This window comes from Capra hircus, chromosome 17 (genome assembly GCF_001704415.2).
Source record: "Capra hircus breed San Clemente chromosome 17, ASM170441v1, whole genome shotgun sequence".
NCBI classification, from domain to species: domain Eukaryota; kingdom Metazoa; phylum Chordata; class Mammalia; order Artiodactyla; family Bovidae; genus Capra; species Capra hircus.
The window spans coordinates 18,985,324-19,006,022 of record NC_030824.1 but is presented as its reverse complement, the minus strand read 5'-3'; the positions used below and the strand labels follow the sequence as shown (position 1 = coordinate 19,006,022).

General features: G+C 52.3%; 1 protein-coding gene across 4 annotated transcripts; it reads right to left on the bottom strand.

Annotated features, from left to right (window-relative positions):
- On the bottom strand, positions 1,748 to 20,358 carry KMT5A (lysine methyltransferase 5A). Of its 4 annotated transcripts, none has more exons than XM_018061361.1 (8): positions 15,182 to 15,367; positions 14,813 to 14,934; positions 13,561 to 13,717; positions 10,254 to 10,473; positions 9,785 to 9,872; positions 6,872 to 6,931; positions 4,448 to 4,638; positions 1,748 to 3,655 (listed from the first exon to the last, which is right to left on the bottom strand). In XM_018061361.1, exons 2-8 carry the CDS (start codon positions 14,924 to 14,926, stop codon positions 3,445 to 3,447), a joined length of 1,041 nt encoding a protein of 346 aa, XP_017916850.1. In that variant the 5' UTR covers positions 14,927 to 14,934; positions 15,182 to 15,367; the 3' UTR covers positions 1,748 to 3,444. The 4 variants fall into 4 exon arrangements, with proteins under 4 accessions (XP_017916850.1, XP_017916848.1, XP_017916851.1 ...); XM_018061360.1 differs by lacking the exon at positions 15,182 to 15,367 and adding an exon at positions 20,278 to 20,358 and having other exon boundaries at positions 1,753 to 3,655; XM_018061359.1 differs by lacking the exon at positions 14,813 to 14,934 and having other exon boundaries at positions 15,182 to 15,307.

Below are 20,699 nucleotides of genomic sequence, written 5' to 3'. Positions count from 1 at the left end.
GCCACAGCACAGGAGCTTCTGACTCCTGGCACCCTGTATAATGGTGCATCCCTGACTAGGTGTGCCCCTCTTAATAGTGGGTAGGGAGGAGGAAGATTTCTGCCCCTTGGAGGTGAGAATTGACTTGGGAAACAAATCTGAGCATCCTGACTTCAGAATCACAGATGCTGGGATGTGGGTGTTTGAATTCCAGAAGGTAAGTTCTTGGAGCTGGGCCCAGTGTGACCACATTCAAGACAGACACAGTTGCTCCCACACTGTAGGCTTCCATCTCCAAACCCTGAGCCAGGAGAGCAGGCTTAAAAGCAGTTATCTGTCAGTCCAGGGCACTTGTAAATCCTGAATGATAGAAACCACCCAAGGGACTTCCCTGGTGGCCCAGAGACTGGGACTCCACGTTCCCTGTGCAGGGGTCCCAGGTTTGAGCCCTCGTCAGGGAACTAGATCCTACATGCCACAACTAAGATTCGGTGCAGCCAAATATTTTTTTAAAACACCCCAAATTTTCACCTTAATAATAGCTGATTCCTGAAGATTATCTTCATGCAAGTACTTTTATGTCTTAAACTCAAGTCAGTCCTCACGATCGTCCCGATGCAAGCACCAGTCTTGTCTCTATGTCACAGGGGAGGAAAGTGGTGCCCAGAGAGGTTACGTAACCTGCCCAAGGTTACACAGCGGCGAAGTGGGTGAAACCTGAGGTTCGGTGCCAGGGCTGAGCACTTGGCTACCAGGCCACACTGTCCCCTCCATGGTAAAGTATATGATGACTGAATCCTCAGGAAACCCCTGCAAGGAAGGTGGGTAGAGGCCATTCCCAACTTGATGGACAGATTTCAGAGGGTAAGTGATTTGTTTAGGGCAACGGCTGACAGATGCTGAAAGCCTATGCCGGAAATGGATCTTTCACCTGTAGACTGAGGACTCTGCCCTCAGTTCCAACCTGCCTCCAGGGCCTTGGGGCTGAAGGAATGCAGCCTCTCGGGGGCAGATTGTGGTGTGGGGGTTAGGGATCAGGATCTGGGATACTTCCAGCACCAGACAGGCAAGGTTGATGACTGAGACGCCTACCTGAGAATCAAGTCTAGCACGTTAGAAACAATGACAATTACAACAGCTAAGCTATATGCTACATGCTGGGCACTCTTCTCAGGGGCCATGTACTTCACTTTTAATCTCCACAAGCAACCTCTGACCCCTCATCATAAAAATGAAGAGACTGTCCCCTAGGACAGTCACCAAAACTGACTCAAACTGGTTAAGTGGCCCTTTTGTAAAATAAACAGGGCAGACTTCCTTGGTGGTCCAATAGTTATCTACCAGTCAATTCAGGAGACACAGGTTCAATCCCCAGTCTGGGAAGATTCCACATACTGAGGAGCAATTAAACCCATGCGCCACAACTACTGAGCCCAAATGCCCCAGAGCCTGTTCTCCACAACAGAGAAGTCATTCCAATGAGCAGCCCGCGCACCACAACCAGAGTAGCCCTGCCTCATTGCAACTAGAGAAAGCCTGAGTACAGCAACAAAGACCCAATGGAACAACAACAACAACAAACAACGGAAATTCCCTGGTGGTCCAGTGGCTAGGACTCCATGCTTTGACAGCTGAGGGCCCAGGTTCAACCCCTGGTTGCGGACTAAGACCCCATAAGCCACATGGTTCAGCCCCAAAAAGAAACAGAAAGTTCATTACCTTTTCCTACTACTGCTTTGCGAAAAACAACAGAATGACACAGGTAGCCTCGCCTGGCAATAAATATTTTAATTTTTGTTTCATTTTTATGATGACAAATAATTTTCAAGTTTATTTCCTTTTCTTAAATACAAAGCTAAACCACAAACAGGTACAACCAAGACATTTTATCTCACATTTACACACTCCCATCGGATCCTCCTCCAATTTGCTGACCACTGACCAGGCAAGTGTGGGATTGGTGGGTGGGGGTGGGCATGGGAGGGGGAAGACTTCCTTAGGTAGCACCGTCATGAGGCTGGGGCTGGGGGGCATTGAAGTTGAGGACAGGTTCTCATGCCTGTCTCCATTCACATTTACCTGGGAGTCGGGGGGTGGGGTGGGGTTGCGCCAGAGACCCCAGATCGCAGCTCTGGAGCCCCAGGCCCCTGAACTACAAGTTGACAGAAAGTGGGAGTCGGTCCCCCCTTCAGGAAGAAGCTACCCGCTACTCCTGCTGTCACAGTCGAGGTGAACACTTGGCCCTCAGCCATGACCCCTGGGCCTGCCAGCCCCCCTGCCCCCTGGCAGCTAGTGTAGGGGCCCTGCCTCTCGGGGCTTGTAGGCTCGCTCTTTGGTTCACGGCTGCAGCTTTACAGGAAGGACACCAGGTGGTCTGGCACATGGAAGCCTTGACAGCAGGTCTGGGCTTTCAACCCAAGCAGAATCAGGTTGGGGCTGAGGGGGTGGGGAATTGGGTAAGTAATTTCTGGTCCCACTACAAAACTTTAGATTTTTGATTAGAATAGTGTACCATCTCATATCTCTTCTACAGAAGCAAAACCAAGGGTGGAAAAAGAAAAAGCTGAACTAAAAACAACCCAAAACAAAAACGCAGCCACTTCACTCACTTCAAGACCTATATACATGTAAGTTGTCTTCTGTGGTTTATTTTTTTTTTGTCTTTTTTTTTTTTGATTTTTATTATTATTTTTTAAAATAAATTCAGTGTTCACATTTCTATAAAGAAACTAACCCAGTTTTCGGGAAACCCTGCCCCTGCAAGGGCTAGGTAAGCAATGCTTGTCCCTGCCCACGTCTCCTTTGATTCCCCGCCCTGATGCTTTAAGGTGCCCGGAAAAGCGGCAGCCCGTGGAAGAGTAAATCGAGGCCTGGCCCGTGAGCCACCGGGTCAGTAAGCTTTCGAGAAAGCAGAGGGGAAGACTATCTTACTGTGAAACCTTTTTTTAAAAAATATTCATACACTTCAATGTGCGCCTGTCGAGATGTCAGGACAAACAAGAGCTTGGGAACATCCCATCCAGGCCATGGGGGAGCCCACCTGGCACTGGGATGCTGGGGGCGGGGGGCAGGTGTGTGGGGAGTGGGGGAGAGAGTCCTGGCTCTTCGTTTGGAGGCAGGTGCGTCACCCGGCTTCCTAGTTCCTGTTCGACTCTTTCCTCTAAAACCTGTGCCGAGTCTTGGACTGCATGCACGGAAAGCACAAGCGTTCGACTTGTATGCAAAAAAGGTACAAAACCAACCAGAATATAAAAGTTTTGGTAATATAAGGCCATCTGTTCCAGTCCACCTCGGAAACCTGGAACAGATATTTAAATACTACAGTGAAAAGGCATCTTAATATACTTTTTTCTTAAAAACATCTGAAGTAATCTGCTAAGATTAAGTATGTAAAAAAAAAAAAAAAATCAATTCCCTTTGAGGGCACTTTGTCCTTAGAAGGGGGGAGGGGGCGGGACCGTTGGGTTAATGCTTCAGCCAGGGGTAGGCTTCAATGGAAGCCCGGCTGCGGTCCCCATAGTCATACAGAAGCTCCTCCCCGGCCTCAATGTCACGGGAGGCGATGAGGATGAGGTGAGGCACGCCGTCGATGTCGTGCAGTTTGGTTTGGCAGTTCCCACATTTACTGTGATTGATCAGTCTTCCCAGGCGATTCGTCTCTCGGGTTGCATCCACGCTGGCCGGGAGGGAGGGCGACAGAGGATTAAATTGATAAAGAGGCTTTTGAACCCAGTCTGAGTCAGGGCTTGCTCTCAGCTCTGGTGGGGTGATGGTGATTTATAGCCATGTTTTTGGGAAAGCAATTCAACTCAAAAAAAATATATATGTAACTTAAAGAGCCCAGAGGGGCGCTGGGTATGGGGTATTTGGGCGGGAGGTGGGGGAGTGTAGACGAGAATGCAAAAGACTCTGTGGAAGCACCAGAGACGACTGTGGAGTTCGGCATAATAAATAAATGAATAAAAATCAACTCTGTTGGTGAGGGTAGGGGAGAGGCTGTGCAGGATGGTGGAGGCAGGTGGGATATATGGGAACTCTCTCTACTTTCCACTCAGTTTTGCTGGGAACGTTACAAGTACAGTCTATTAAAAAATAAAATAAAACAATAATCACTGATATTGTCGCATAGGGGACAGAGAAATCAGCGATTCCCAGAGCTGCTCTGATCACATGCCCCAGGCAGAAGGCCAGGTGAACCCCTCTGCGGGCTTTTACATGACGGGTCCACTGCTTGGTGGCCAAGATTGCCTCCAGAACAGCTTCAATCACCAGAATTAAAAATGGAAGTGGTGTGTGTGTGGAGGGGGGGAATTAAGGGTAGGAAGAGTTGCACTGCAGCTTTGAAAAATGGCAGCAAGCACCAAGCAAGAAGCTGGAGCCAAAAGAAGAGTCAGGATGCCCTTGGTGGCCCTCTGGTTGCACCTCTGCCAGGGTGGGGAAGAGCCACTTGAAGCCCCAGGCGACTTACCAGTAGGTTTTGCTCAAATACTGAAAATAGTACATGTAGCAGCCCGTGGAGGGGTCTTGTGCGTACAGAGCCTCCCGCTTCTTGGCGTCGGTGATCTCGATGAGGTCCCCGTGGTATTCCACCACAAACTCACCCCGGGAGAACTGCTTGGTGGCGATGACGCCCCTGCCTTTGCCGTCGATGAGGTCAATCTGTTGGGAGGTGCCGAGAGGGAGGATTGGTTCATAAACAGCTACAAATGCCACCGCGAGTGGCCAGCAGCTTGCAATACATTCTTTGAACAGCCTTACTGCAGTAGGTCATAAAATCCACTCATTTCACACGCATGGTTTGAAGGGTATATCATTCAGCATATTGTTGTTGTTTAGTCACTAAGTCGTGTCCAACTCTTTTGTGACCCCATGGATTGTAGCCCGCCAGGCTCTTCTGTCCATGGGATTTCCCAGGCAAGAATACTGGAGTGGGTAGCCATTTCCTTCTCCGGATCCCTGGGATCTTCCCGACCCAGGGATTGAACCTGTGTTTCCTGCATTGGCAGACGGATTCTTTGCTACTGGGCCACTAGGGAAGCCCATTCAGCATACATAGTTGTGCAACCACCGCCAGAATCCATCACCCCAAAGAGCTCCCTTGTGTTCGTTTGCAAAGCACTGTTATATGGGATCCTGAGAGATCTGCTAGGTGGGTGCTGCCCGAAAACCTGCAAAATTAGGGATTAGACAGGCAGAGTCATGTGTCCCCGGCCACCAAGCTAGGAAGTGATGTAACACAGACTCAAAGCCACATTCTGGCCTACTCTTCAGGGGAAGAGTAGAACCTAACATTCTGAGTCTCTCCTGTAGTTCATAATGTACACGCCTGGGTTTCTCCTCACTCCATTTAATTTATTTTGACCTCCTCCTGCACTCCATTTTAAATGGAGATGGAGGGTGACTGGCTGGGAGGCCCAGAACTAAATTCAGATTCCCCTCAGTGGCAGGTGGAACCTGAAGCTTCCCATCCCCTGGGTCCTAGCCTAGACCCATCTGGCCACTACCACTGAGACCTCCTCCCCTCTCATGGTCCCACTGTGTCTGAAATATACTAAAATAGGGGTGGCGCTAGTGGTAAGGAACCCATCTGCCAATGCAGAAGACATGACACCTGGCTTTGATCTCTGGCTCAGGAAGATCCCAGAGAGGAGGAAATGGCAACCCACTCAGTATTTTTGCCTGGAGAATCCCACGGACAGAGGAGCATGGCAGGCCACAATCCACAGGGTCGCGAAGAGTAGGACACAGCTGAAGCAACTGAGCACGCGAGAGAAAAGCAAATCTTCCTGGGCATTGCCATTTCCCAGGAAAACAGTATAGAAAAAACGAGCCTGTCCTTTTAAAAGTTTCCCCAAGTGTCATGCTAAATGAAAGAAGCCAGATCCAACAGGCTACACATTCTATGACTCCATTTGTATGAAATGTCCAGAAGGGGCAAATCCACAGAGACAGAAAGCAGACTGGTCGTCAGGGGCTGAGGGCAGGGAATGGGAGTGGCTACTGGTGCGTCCGGGATTTCCGTTTGGGAGGACAAAAGGGTTCCGCAACTAGACAGAGAGGACAGTTGCACAACTGTGAATGAAGAATGTACTTAATGCCACTGAATTTTGCACTTAAGGAACGGTTAGATGGTAAGTTACATACATATGTATAAATTTCATCGTGATTAAAAAGAAATATTTACTGGCTGTGTCAAATCTTAGTTGCAGCGCATGGGCTCAGAAGTTGGGGCACTTGCACTTAGCTGCCCTGTGGCAATGTGGGATCTTAGTTCCCTGACCAAGAGTTGAACCCGAGTCCCCTGCACTGGCAGACGGATTCTTAACCTGGACTGTGAGGGCAGTCCTTCGTCATGAAAAGTTTCCTCAGGGGCATCCGTGGTGGCACAGTGGGTAGGAATCCGCCTGCCAGTGCAGGAGACACGGGTTCGATCCCTGGTCTAGGAAGATCTCACAAAGACGGAGCAGCAAATTAAGTCCATGCGCCGCAACTCCTGAGCCTGTGCCCTAAAGCCCAGAAGCCTCAGCTACTGGAGCCTGCGCGCCCCAGAGCCCATGCTCTGCAGGGAAGCCACTGCAACGAGAAGCCTGAGCACACCACCTAGAGGGTAGCCCCCGTGCACCGCAGCTAGAGAAAAGCCCCCGCAGCAACGAAGACCCAGCACAGCCATAAATAAACGAAAAGTTTCCACAGGACAGTATCTCATTTCCCTCAGGAGGCATTCCCTTAAGGATACTTTTAGGGTTCAGTCCCTGGACAACTTGCAACAGTCTGCCTGGTCACAGCGACATCAGAAGATCTAGGCAGCCTGACTCCTGCATGGGCCTCTGGATCAGGGAGGGCGTGATCTCACAGCCTCAGCCTCCACACGGTGGGCCCTGCGGCCCCTTACCTTCATTCCTTCTTCCTTCCCACTTTCAATCAACTCATCTATTCTTTTCCTTTCTTCAGACTGGATGGGGAGGGAAAGAAAAAAAGAAAAAACAAGAAGTGCGTCAGCATTCTCACCAAGGCCGCCCTGGGAGTCCCGGCTGCCACAGGGTCCACTCAGTCAGCCTCCATGGCATCGGTCCCCAGGGATGTCCAGGCCACCAAGCCCCCATCCTTTCCTCGTTGCCTGTCTCAGGTGGGCCGTTCACCACCTGGCGTTCAGGTGGGCCAGGAGGGGGACGGGGTGCCTCGAGGGCAGAATAGGGCTTGTGGCAGAATGTGGCTTGGGGCTATGTTCTGTTTGGCCCACACAGACTTTTACAAAATATCTAAATCATGGACATGTAAAAATCAGGACTCCGACTGCGTATAAAATTAGCCAGGGCTAAACTGATCAGAGGCTGCGCCACTTGGACAGGAGGTGTGTACCCACCATCGACCATGTCCACCCTCTGTTCACTGTGGCATCTCCTGGCCGAGAACAGCACCTGGACGTAGTGAGCTCTCAAGGCAACAATGCCCCGCCCCCCAACACACAGGCACAACCACCTTGTTAAATAATCAGTTATAAGCGTGCAGAAGTAGATGGGAGTAATCGTGGGAAAACTGGGATAGGTGGTGGGCAGTGGGGACAGGGACTTTCCTGCTGGGACGGAATGAGACAGAGGAGACACGCTGGGGCCAGGTGAGACACTCTGAATGTACAGCCAAGGAGTCCATTTTACTCTGGGGGGGTTTGGGGACATGCGAACAACTAGCTCCAAGCGTCCTAAAGAGGATTGCAGCAGTAGTCGGTCCTTGGGGGACTGAGGACCTGGAAAGGGAGCAAGGTGCGAACCAGGGTGAAGGCAGGAAGGACTTGAGACGTGCCAGCTGGAGTCAGCAGGCTGCTCTGCATGCCAGGCCCAGGGTTGGGCTGGGCTGGTGATGACGCGGCCAGGGCACTGCCAACACTGCAGTCCCTGCCCAGTGCAGGCTGTCACCCACCCACGGCCAGGCCAACCAGAGAAGGGGCTCCCACAGCGAAGCAACGAGGGGTTCAGGGCATCTCTCCAGGGCCCTGTTTCCACCCTCTTGCCCTGGACTTGGATCTTGGACTGAGCCCCGCCTGCTCTGTCTTCAGCCACAACGAGGTGTCTTCAGGGCTCTTTGCTTGTTTCGCCCCACCTACCCACACCCTCCCCTAATGCCCTGTCTACCTCGGCTTTGGCTGGCCCAGAAGGGCAGTCAGGTTGGGACCGGCCTCACCCAAGAGACCCGGCTGCCCTGCCTTCAGGCCTCACCTCTGCCAGCCGCAGCCCCACCAGCCTGGCCAGCCATCACCTGGCCAGGATGCCCACCCGACAGAGCCAACACAAACGGTGGTGGGCAGAGCGTGGCTCTCCCTGGCCCCTGGCTCTCCATCCAGCCACAGAGTAGGCCTGATTGCCTGCAGACCAAGCTTTGGGGAGCCACTGCCAGCTGCTTTCCGCTCGCCTGCGGTACAATTCAGCACTCTGGCAACACACCCACTGCAGCCTCCACTCCTCCAGAAAGAAAAGTCCCTGGTTTTTGTTTTCTTTTTTAAATTAAAACAGGCCAACTCAGGCTTCCCCCACCCTGCAGCCCACAGCGGCGCTGGGTGGACCCCCCAGGTTCCCTGTGTGGGCTCTGCGGCTCCCGACCGCAGCTGGGAGGTGTCCTGGGTGCTGGGGGCTGGCACCGCCTCGCCCTCTGCAGTGCTGTCTCTAGGCTGACCTCGCACAGCCTCCCACTGCAGGCAAACAGCTTGTAACAGCTTGTTCTTGGCTGAAAGACACTGCCTTTCTAAGGAAATACAGCCAGAGCTTCTCTCTCGGGGGAGAAAAATGACACCCTCCCCCCTTTTTAAAAAATGAAGTCTTGTCAATTCAAAGAAGGAGACACAGAGATGCTGCCTCACCGTCTGTACAGCTACAGATTCAACATCCAAATGCAGAAGAGTCTGAGGGTTGAGAGGCCAGGGTCCCCCACCTCCCTTGTGGGGGCGGCAGTCCTGAACGTTCCTCCCAAGCCTAGAGGTTGCTCTGCTGCCCCTGGGTGGGAGGGGGGATGGAAGCAGCTGGGGGCTGCAGGGCCAGGCCACACCCTGGGTTTCCCTAACAGAAAGGCAATAACCACACCTCACTGCATCAAATATTGATCAACTGTGCACAGCTCAGCACTCTGCAAACACGGCGGGCGGGGGCCTTACAGCCCAGCTGGTCTTCCTGCCTCGTTTTCACAGGTTCTGTGGCTGCGTGGGGAAGACCAGAGAGGAGCCCCAGGAAAGGACAATGTGGGGGAAGCAATGGTGACAAGGGTTAATAGGTCTTCACTGCGTCCCAGGCACGGTTCTAAGTGTTCCATGCGTGTTCACTAACGTGCGTGACCCTCCCAACCACTGCACAGGGCTCGACTACATCATCCCATTTCACAGGACAGGGCAGAGAGGCAGAGAGCAGTTAAGCCCTGAGGTCACACAACCAGGAAGTAGTTCCCAAGCCAGTGCTCTTCATCATCTCCAGACAGGAAACTTCTGGACAGCAGATAAACACGCTCTCTAAGAGAGCACGCAGCCCACCCCACAGTCTCAGGCTCCAATGGCCCTGCCAAAGCCACTCTCCTTGCAGGTCCTGACTTCCCATACCCCACATTACAGGCGACAGGGCTCCTTCACAGAAGCATCTTAACTAAGCACTACAGTGACCCAAGGGAGTTATGATGACCCCCACTAGACCCAGGAGGCCATCGGGGCCGCGGAGGCCAAGAGACTTTTCCCGTGATGATGCAAAGAGAGCTCAGGTGGTGCGCCGTGAGCACTGCCCACCAGGCCACCCCGCCCCTTTGAGAGCCGAACTGAAACACGTGACCCTACCTGCAGCTCAGCCTTGCTCTTCCTGGAGCTCCTTCGCACAGGGTAGAAATCTGTGAGCTTGCGATTCTGCTGTGTTTTTCCTTGAGCTCTGGGGTGGGAAAGGAAGAGGAGGAACCAAGCGTTAGTGCCGAGACCATGTTCACAGCCAGGAGGCACGCGACCCTTTAGGAGCAGGCTCCTTGGAAATCGGGTCACTTAAAACACCTTTGTCCACTGTGGCCCGGGGTCACTTCAGCTCACCTGCCCACAGCAGCCTCAGAAAGAGTGCCAAAGGCAGGCTGCCTACTCTCAGCAGGGTCGGGGCTCTGGACCTGAGGCAGACCAGGACGAGGACAAGTAACAGTATCCCTGGTGCTGTCTCGGGAATCTGAGCCTTAATAGCTCAAAGGCCTCAGAGGGTGGGCGGCCTCCCCCCAGCTGGTACCCAGCAGGTCGCCCTGCGTGAGAAGTGGCTCCAGGGAGCACTTACTTTTTCCTGGGGGCCTGTTTGCCCCTGACGGGCTTTTTCAGGGTCTGCTTGGCAGCAGCTGCATTGGGAGTATCACAAGACGAGGTCGGGGTTTTGGGAGGTTCTGCAGCTTCAGATTTTTGGTTTGGAAAAGGTGCCAGGGGACCTCTCCTGGCGTCTTTGATCTTCTGTTCCTCGGCCTTCATGGAGCTTCGTATTGCATTCCCAGAGTTTCTTTTCTCTGTGGGCAGAGGGTGGGGAGAGACAGGCTGACTCTGGACCTGACACCTCCTACTTTCCAGCCCTCGGCTGCTTGCTAAGACAGGCTCGGGGAGGAGATTGGGGGAATGCGGGTGGGGGCGTGTTGGGCAGTAGTGCCCTTGGGCTGTTAAGCCTGGTGTCCACTAACCAGTATCTTGGGGAAAAGATCAGGCTTTACTTGTTGACCCAGACACTAGGCAGAGCTTTTGGTCTCTGCATCTTTTTTTTCCCCCCCTTTTCCAGCTTTGTTGAGGTATGACTGATCAATACAATTATAAGCTATTTGAAGTATTAGACCATGATAAGTTGATATATATATGTATTGTGATTGGATTCTGCTCTTGTGATCAATCAACCCATCAGGTTGTCTGCATCTTGAAGGAAGAGCCTTTGAAGCAGAAGCATCATAGCCAGCAACACTGGCATGAGGGCTCCATCGATGGCATTTGAGGAAATGGGCTCCAGGGGGGAAAAGCTCAGTCCCTACAGAGTGGGGCAGCACTGGTGGACGGAAGTAAGGTGATAAAGCAGAACCTCTCCCCAACAAAGACCTCTTCCCCAAGGGCTAGCTCCCTGGCATGACTCATTTCAGATTCTTTTTTTTTAGTTCCCTCTTCTAACAGGGTCGAAGCATGGCATTCACAGTGGTTCTCAGCATGGTGCCCCAATAGCAGTTCAGTGTGTTGTGGGGGACGTCACCAATGACTTGTTACTAAAAATACTCATGGAACATCAGTATTGAACTGTTTTTTTTTTTTTCCATAAAATTTTTTTTACTTTTAAAAAATAAATACTACATTGCTGGTGGGAATGCAAAATGGTGCAGTCACTTTGCAAAAGAGTTTGGCAGACTTCGAAATGTTAGACAGAGAATTATCTGACTCAGCAGTTCTAGTTCTAGGCATCTATCAAGAAAATTAAAAACATATGTCTACATAAAAACCTATACAGGAATGCCGGCAGCAGCTTATTCATAAGAGCTAAAAAGTGAAAACAACTCTAACGTCCATCAACTGATGAATGGGTAAGTAAAATGTGGTCTATCCACACGATGGAATATTATTCAGCCACAGGAAGGAATGAAGTACGGACAGCCTACAACATGTATGAACCCTGAAAACATTATAATGTACAAGAGACCAGACACAGAAGGTCACATATTTCACAACTCCACTTATATGAAATGCCCAGGACAGGCAAATCTAGAGATGGAAAATAGATCAGTGGTTGCCCAGGGCTGGGAGAAGGTAGGAATGGGGAATGACTGGGAATAGGTACAGGGTTTCTTTTTGGGGTGATGGAAATGTACTGGAGTTTGACAGAGGTGATGGCTGCACAAATCTGTGAGTATACCTAAAACCAGTGAACTGTACCCTTTAAAATGGTGAACGTCAGGATATCTGAATAATAGTTCAACAAACAAAAGAAAAAAATAAATACCTCAGCAGCCATCCAGACCATTCTCCAGATGGTCCAGACAGACAGTGCTCCCTGACACACTGTCTTGAGTGGAATAAGAGGGAGTTAAGGCCAAGACATCGGGCATAACCTTGGGAGTGGGTGGTGTTCATGAACATTAGCTATCACGTAAGTCTGCATCAAGGCAGGAAAAAGGACGAGAATCATGGATAGACGCCCGGTCTATGGGGGTCTCCTCCAGTGTTCATCCAGCCCCCCATTTCAACTGTCACCATGTAGTAACACTTTGAGTCAAATAAGCTAACCTGTGCCCCATGTCACCATTCAGGACAATCTATATCCCGCCCCATCCCAGAAGGGATGTGAGGCTGGCTTATGGCATCTAGAGAGAGGCCCTTCCCAAGTCTCAGTGTGGTTAATACTGGCCTAAGTGCTGCGGAAGCAGGGATGCAGGGAGGGGCAGGCTGTGATGCTTCCCGTCCAGTGGAAAATGGGCTGACAGTATGGCGCGCTCACAAAGTCCCCCTCCCTTTTCTTTTGGCTGTGCCATGAGGCTTGTAGGATCTTAGTTCCCCGACCAGGGATTGAACTTTCTTCCTGAGAGTAAAAGCACAGAATCCTAACTACTGCACCACCAGGGAACTCGCTCACAAAGGCCTTTTGCACCCATGCTTTAACTGGTCTTCAGGCAGGACTCCTCTCTCCCACTGTATAAATGAAAAACTGAGGCTCAAAAAACCATAGTAACCTGCCTGTGACCCTTCCTTTCATAAATGGTGGTGTTAGGATTAGAATCTAAGTCCATTTGAAATAACATCACCAGGGGGAATCAGGCCAAGGGTTGGCTCCTGCCCCTGGTTCTCAGATCTGGACCAGAGGTTGGGCTACCCCATCCCTTTATGGCACTTTCTGTTAACAAATACAAAGCTTCCTTGTACAGCGCTGCTGGAGCTGCTGGTAGCTGCTGTTTCTTTAAAAGCAAGTTTTAGAGCAGAGTAACTGGGGAAAGTTCACCACTAGGCCCCATCCCCACAACTTTAAAAGGGAATATTTGAGTTACAGCAAAATTTCCAACAGGTTTCAGCATGTTTTGCAGGGCCAGACAGAACTTTCAATAACCGAGTGCTTCCTTGCTCAGCATTTTTAACTCTAAATCTCATTCTGGAGTACGCTGCTTCAGAGAGTAGCACTGAACACTTGAGTGGAAAGAACCTTTAGAACTGAGGTCAAGGCCAGCTCATAAAAGAGAAGGAAGTCAGTTCCTTAGGTTCACATGACTCAGCTGCAGTACAAGTGCCTGGTCTGGACAAGCCAGACTCATCATTTCTGTACTTTTAGTGCCTGTGAACCTCTCTAACGACATGCCAGCTGCCTTATTTTGGCAACTTGGCAAGAAAACCAAGCTTGAAGGACATGCTAACTCTTGTAAAAACAGGGAGAACCTGTTAGACCAACAGGGCACACGCCCTGGAACAGGCGGCTCTACTCCCCCCGTATCTATGTTTCTTCTCAGCAAGACAGGACATGATTCAAACTCTGCAAACTTTGGCTTGAAAAGATTGGATAAGGAAACCTAGCATATATACATTATTACTGAGGATGCAACCCCGTCAGCGGTGGACAGAGGAGGGCCATTTCAGAGGCTTACCGTCGCGTTTCCTGTAGATTCCAGCTAATGGCTTCCCCTGGCATTTGACTTCGTATTGTGCAACTGAGTTCTCTTCCTGAAGGGGGGAACGCATTCCAGAGCATTTGTTCGGGCTCATGTAGGTATAGATCTTTGATTGCCCGGTAAATACATTCTCCTAAAACGACAAATGCATATTCTGAAAGAGGCTTGAAGAAGAAGATCTTACAACATTTAGACGGAGAAGGGGCAACTGGAATCCAAAAGACCAAAAAAAAAAAAAAAGGACAAAAACATGGTTCAAAAACTGGGTTACTAGGGGAGGCCTAGTAGCGGAAGGTTTAGAATCCCCCAGGTCCAAGTTGATCTCTAATTCTAGTCTGTTAAAGAGGGCAGGGGGAACATCTGGCCAGCAAAGAGAACCAGCTGTCCACAAAGATCCATAGAAGGAGGCAACCTACCAGTAACAAGAAGGTTAGAGTGACCAGGGCAAACGAGGCCAGAATTGGAAGAGCTGGCCTCTGCGCAGCAGCTGACTGCCCTGGCAGGAGCTGCAGGAACTCCAGCACAGACAGACCTCAGGGAACCTGAATAACCACTTCTTGGACCTGAGGTCAGCTGGTAGGAATTGCCAAGACTGTCTGAGCCTTCAGAGCCCAACCCCGGCCCCTCTCAAATTGTGCAGTCCCAGGACTGCGGGACTGGGCTGCGGCTGGGGAAATTCTCTCAGGCTAACTAGGCGGGTGCGGAGCACAGCAGACCAAGGCATTTAGGGCGGTTACTCTACTGCGGTGGGCAGGCCGGTGGGGCAGTACGGGTCACCGCTGGTGTCTCTGGGTGTGGGGCCTCTCCTCCGAGTAAGCACAGACGGGAGGAGGGCTTTCCCAGAAACACTGCTGGAGGCCTTTCTGCCTGGTGAGCCATTCACCAAGTCAGCGAAGACCTGTGACCTCCCCGTGGGCCCCGGGCAGGCCCCGCACACTCTGGGAAGGCGCAGCCGCCACCGGGATGGCCGGGTCTCGGGGTGTGGAAATGCCATAAAGACACAAACTTTTCCGAGGTCAGAGCTTGCCAGGGTCATGGCGGAGCGAGTGGGGACGCCACTCCCAGGCAGGCAGCAGAAAAGGAAGCTGCCCTGCCGGGCGCCCCGCCCGCACCCCCGCCCCAGGGCCGCGGGCGCGCCCACGTGCTCTCGGAGCTGGGCCCGCGGGGGCGCCCGGCCGCACGGCCCCTGGGGGCGCGCCGAGCGAGTGCGGGAAGGGTGCCTGCTTACCCCGTTGGTGCGGGGCCTCCCCGGGCCCCTCCGCTCCACCATCTCCGGGCCCGGGGCCGTCGCTGCCACCGCCGCCGCCGCCGCCGCCACCTCCACCGCGCGGGGCTTGGACATCTTCCTGCCTGGAGAGGGGGACCCGGGGGAAGCGGGGGAGGGGGCGCTCAGGGCGCGGCGGGGCGGGGAGCGGGGCCGCCCGGGCCGGGCGCCGCGGCGGCGCCTCCCGCCGCAGCCATGTTCCGAGGGCCCGGCGGCGGTGGGCCGGCCGGCCGGGCCGGGCCGAGCCGGGGCCCGCGTCGCCCTCCCGCCGCCCGGCCCGGCCGGGCCCCGCGCGCCGCCCGCCCCCCGCGCGGCCGGGCCCGCCACACCCACCTGCAGCCCGGCCAGGCCCATGGCGGCGCGCCCCTCGCCCTCGCCGCCTCGGCCCGGCCACCAGCGCTGCCGCTGCCGCTGCTGCTGCTGCTGCCGCCGCCACCAGCGCCGCCGCGGCGCCCCGGGGAAGGGCCGGCGGCGCCCCACGGCGCCCCCTTCCCCCATGGCCTGCGAGGCAGGGCCCGGCACCCGCGCGCCGCGGCAGCCCCGGCCGGCCCGGGACCGAGGACGCAGAGAGGGAGGCGCTGGCGGCGCGTCCTCCGCGGCCCGCCCGCTCGCCGCCGCCGCCGCCCACCGTCCGCTCCCGGCCGGGGAGGGGGCCGGCAGGGGCGGAGCTGAGAAGCTCCTCCGAAGGGAGGGAGGGAGTGAAGGAGGGCGGGCCCGCGGCCGCGACGAATCCTAACTCGGGCGCGCCCCCTCTCGCGCGTCCTCAGCCACTCGGGGAGGAAGGGGTGGGAAACATGATAATGACAGCCCGGGCTCTCGGCCGGCCGGTCTCCCACTCTCGCGGGCTCCACGGATATTTCGGGAGACCCGTCCGTGCCAGGCGCAGCGCGCAGCGGTGAACGAGAGCCCTCCTGTGTGCCCGAGCCTGTGCTCACGGAGCGTTTCCGTGGGCATTTAACCTTCCCGGCAAGCCCCTGGGAGCCAGGTCCTGCGGCTAACCCGTTTATGATGGGGATGCTGAGGCTTCAGGGAGATGCCGGGGCTTGCCCAGAGTCACAGAACTAGAAGTGATCAGGTCAGATGTCAAACCTAGGCGGGCTGCACCAGATCCGTACGGTCCCTGGAGAGATGAAGCGGGAATTATAATAGCATGTTTGCCGGGCGCTTCTCTTGCATACCTTGTCATTCAAACCTCTCAGCAGCCCTTTGAAGGTAGAAGCCTTATCATTTTCTCTTCCACAGACAGGGAAAACCACCTCAGAGAAGTGAGGAGCTTGGCCAAGTTCTCAGAACTAGAACTAGATTTCCAGGCCAACAGACCCCAGAGCCTACACTCCCAGCCACTAACTTACCAGTTATAGAAATAGGTAGGGAGGAGCTAATGGCGTTGCAGAAGGCTTATTAGCAGGTCAGCCAAGTGTCCCGCCCCCCGATGAGAAATGTCCTAGGAAGCAGGGGTTCCAGGCACTGTGGTATTTCGGCATAAATTACTGCCCTGAACCACAGTGCTGTAGCCATTAGGGTCTGAGGGCTCACAGCCAACAAAGAGTCCCTGTATTTGTGCAAAGTCATAGATGCAAACAAACACCTCAGGGCATCCAGCCTTCGGTTATGGCCTGGGAAGCAAAGATTGGGTATCTCTCTCTGCGTCTGCTCCAGAGGTGCTTTGTGACAAAGGCCAAGTCTCTTCCCCAGCCTCGGCTGCAGCATCCTCATGGATAAAAAACCAAAATCAATGAATTCCACAACCTATGGAGGGCACCTTCCAACACCCACATAAACAAATGGCTATCACTTTAAGTAGCTGCCTCCTCCTCCTCTTAGAAGGGATAAGACGGTGGATTAAATGGTAAGACACTGCTCAGGACACAGCCTCCCAAATCAGCTCATGCTTTAGAATCCTTCACAGCAGGGCTAGGGAAGTCCATCTCCACCCAACCACTAATTCCAGCACGGTAGAGTACTCTGCCCACTTGAATATCCAAGAGACTATGCAGAGACTTAGGATTCCAAAGGGACACTGGGACACCCAGGTTGAGCCATTTGAAACAGTGTCTGTTACCTCTGCGGGGTGGAGAGGGTTTGTAGTTTGTTGCCAAACAATCAGGGGGATCTTGGTTTGGAGGCAGGAAACAGTTGCTCAAGTCATCTTGCCCATTTCTCATACTATTTTCACTCCCCCACCCCACACACATACCCATGGCTACATCTTTCTCTATTTTAGTGCACAGATGCAGAGGATACACTAAAATACAAGTCTAGCGCCCATTCCTCTCAACTCTGCAGCTCTAGTAGCTAGAAAATATAGTACAAATCATTCAGTAAAGTTGTAGAACAGTTTCTTTTCTCTGTCATGAGGTTCCTATGTGCATAACAAATACCCAGTCACAGAAATAAAAACTTTTAATGGTGCCCAGGATCTCACAGAAATAAAATTCATCACCAATAATACTAACCACTAACATTTACTGAATATTTGAAAGTGTTACTCACTCAGTCGTGTCTTACTCTTTGAGACCCCATGGTTTCCCACATTGCAAGCAGACTCTACCGGCTGAGCCACCAGGGAAGCCCCTTTAATTTTTCCCATCACATCAAAATCATTTAAAATTACCTATTTTAGCAGTAGTGCCTTTAAAAAACAGTTTGCTTAATCTGTAGGGGGAAACAAAGTGAACCTCTTGGCCATTGAAATAAATACTTAATAAGGGTTAATAATAATTATCCCCTAGAGACAGGTATTTTATTATGTCAGTTAATCTTTACAAACTGTTATCTTCATTTTTCAGAGGTGGAAGCTGAAGGCCAAAGTCACTGGACATACTCTAGCCATTCTGTCTCTTTGCTTGTTCCACTTTACCTCATTAAAAAAAAAATTTTTTTTTTTTTGATGTGGACCATTTTTAGTCTTTATTGAATTTGTTACAGTGTTGCTACTGTTTTATGTTGTTTTTTTTTTTCCGGCCTGGAGGCATATAGGATCTTCGCTCCCCTGGCCAGGGATGGAACCCTCACCTCCTGCACTGGGCCACCAGGGAAGTCCCTCTACCTCTCTTATTTAGCCCAAGTGAAGAGGAGAGTTCCCAGCTTCTAGCATAACAGGCTTATGAATCACCTTTGTAATGTATGGTCAGTGATTTTCACTGAGTCACTTGACTCCCCCCACCCCGCCCCCCCACCCCGCCATTTGTATTTATTTATTTCTTAGGCTTCATTATGCTTGCAAATCATTAAATTGGGTATTTAGTGTCATCAGATATCGAATTATTTACAGTACTCCAAATAAAGGGTCAGTCTTTTTCTTCTAGAAAAGCAGTCTTTGTTCACAGCTTGTACCTCACTTTGAGAGCCCTGCTAAGTCACATGAACATAATGTTCAGATATCTGGCAACTCCTCTCTGGTTTAGAAATTTTACAATCATGTAAATATTTACAGCCTCAAAAGTATTTGTTTGGGTAGGATCTGTCCTTCTATCAGACGGCCTCCTACTTGGTCTCCATCTTTCCACTGTGACCGTCTCCAGTTTATCAGAGCTAGAGTGGTCCCCAAGAACACAGATTTTCGTCATATGCGTCTCACCACTCCTCCCATCCCTAACCATACCCTTTTGCTCTTAGGATGAAATACACAGTCCTCACTGTGACCTACAGCAGCCTTCCCACCCCTCTAGCCTCACTGTGCTCTATCTCTGTCAGTGTTCATTGTTGTGTCTTTAGCAAAGGGCCTGGAACACAGTAGGTAATGAATAAATGCTTGTCAAATGAATGAATTAGTATTTTAGTCTTGAGTTTGAGGACAGCAGTATACATTTTTTATGTTAAAGCATCTTCATATTTATCAGTATCTTAGTCACATAACTCTTAGGCAAGTGATTTATCTTCCCCAAGCCTCAGGTTCTACATCTGTGAAATGGAACACTATCTTCTCATAAAAGGTTGGAAGGGTTAAATAATACAGCCTAGAAACATTCAGCAGCTTGCTTCCCTGGTGACTCAGCCTGTAAAGAATCTATGCAATGCAGGAGATGAAGGTTCGATCCCTGGGTTGGGAAGATCCCTTGGAGAAGGGAATGGCAACCCATTCCAGTATTCTTGCCTGGAGAATTCCATGGACAGAGGAGCCTGGTGGGCTAGAGTCCAAGGGGCCACAAAGTCAGACATGACTGAGTTACTTTCACTTTCATAATTTTATTCAGACTTGTCAGATAAATTAGCCAGATATTATTAAATATACTTTTAGATGCTTAACACTTTCCTGAAGAAGAATATTTGAGGCATCTTACTTTTCTCTGTGGACTAGGTTATGAAGCTCTTTAACTTGAAGTTCACTATGCCTTATTTCTTAATCAAAATCTAGGTAAGTCTTGTTCCCAAAGACCCTAAAGGGATGCTACGACAATAAATGATGCAACTGGGTGCAGGGGCTGAAAACAAAGAAGCCCGATAAATATTTCCTTATTTTGTTCATTATGACCGCTCTGGGGAGCCTGGGCTTCCCTAGTGGCTGAGAAGGTAAAGATCTGCCTGCATACTGCATTAAGGCAAATTCCTACTAACGTGCAATATCCTGGGAATTTTGAGAAAAATGTAAAACCTCGACTTATTTATTTTACATAATAATTCAAGTGAACCGTCACGCTCAAGTTTTTGCATGGACACAGTGGCTGGAAACGACCGGCGGTTATACTTTGCCGCATAACGTGGGTCTGTCTTGACAGCAAACTAATTGTGCGAAGAACTTCAGGCAGAGAGAGACATCGACTCCCTCGCGGCAGCACAACCCCACCCAAGCCATCTCCCGTGGGCAGGAGCCCTGATCAGCTGCGGCGCCGAAGTGCCGCGCCGGGAGGTGCCAGGGGACCTGTTTCACCCCAAAGTGGGCCAGCGGGGCCCGTCCCCGCCCCGGCGGCGCAGAGCTGACTCAGGGAGTGGAAAGGGAAAGGAAGGCGCCTGCCGCGGTGTCCACTCGGACACGCTCCCCACCAAGTAGGATACCGATCTGTGCCCTCACCTAGGGTCACCTCCTTTCCAAACCAGAGAGAGCCCCTAAGCAAGCGAAGCCTCGCCGTCCCCCTCATTTGTATCAATGACAACCATTCCCTTGAGGTGCTAGTCGCTTTAGTTTCCAAACATCTTTGACATATGGCCCCGTTGCCTCTCGAGAGGCAGGTCACCAAGTGCCCACACTTTAAAAAGGGGAAACCGAAGCACAGGAGTGGGAGGGGTTTCTGGGGGCTTCTGGAGCAAGGGTGGGGAAGAGGTGAGAAAGGTTCCGCAGCCCCTCCCCCCGCAACCCTACTAGTCCCCGCGCGCCTTCCGAGCAGCCGGCGGGAGAGCGCCTTCCCGACGCTGCTCCCGTCACTTCGATGTCGCCTGCAGCGCGACGCCCCCAACCCAGCAGCCCCGGCGCTGGCCACCGGGGCCAATACCTCTAGCCATGGCCCTGCTCTGTCACCGCCTAGGATCTCCCGGGAAACGCAGCTTTCGAAAAAAGTTGCAACAACTGTAGCCAACTGCTCCGCCGGGTCCCGGCTGCTGCCCTGATTGGCGCCGCTGCCCGTCTCTCCTCAGGCTGCCCGCCGTGATAGGCAAACTCTGGAGGGAAAGCCCGCCCTTTTCCCCGCCTCCTCAGCGGGGGCGGGGCGAGCGGCCGCACTTTCTACCAACGCTTTCGGGACAGGTCTCAGCGGAGGAGGAGGGAGGGGGTTTAAATTTTACCGTCCCTCCGCGTTGATTGGCTGTGCTGGAAGGGGAGCTGCCCTGCCATTGGGGGGCTCCAAACTCCTCCCCCTGGCGGCTGAAGCTCCGCCCCGGGGAGATTTAGTCACGCGGCTGGCGGCCCCGGCTCCGA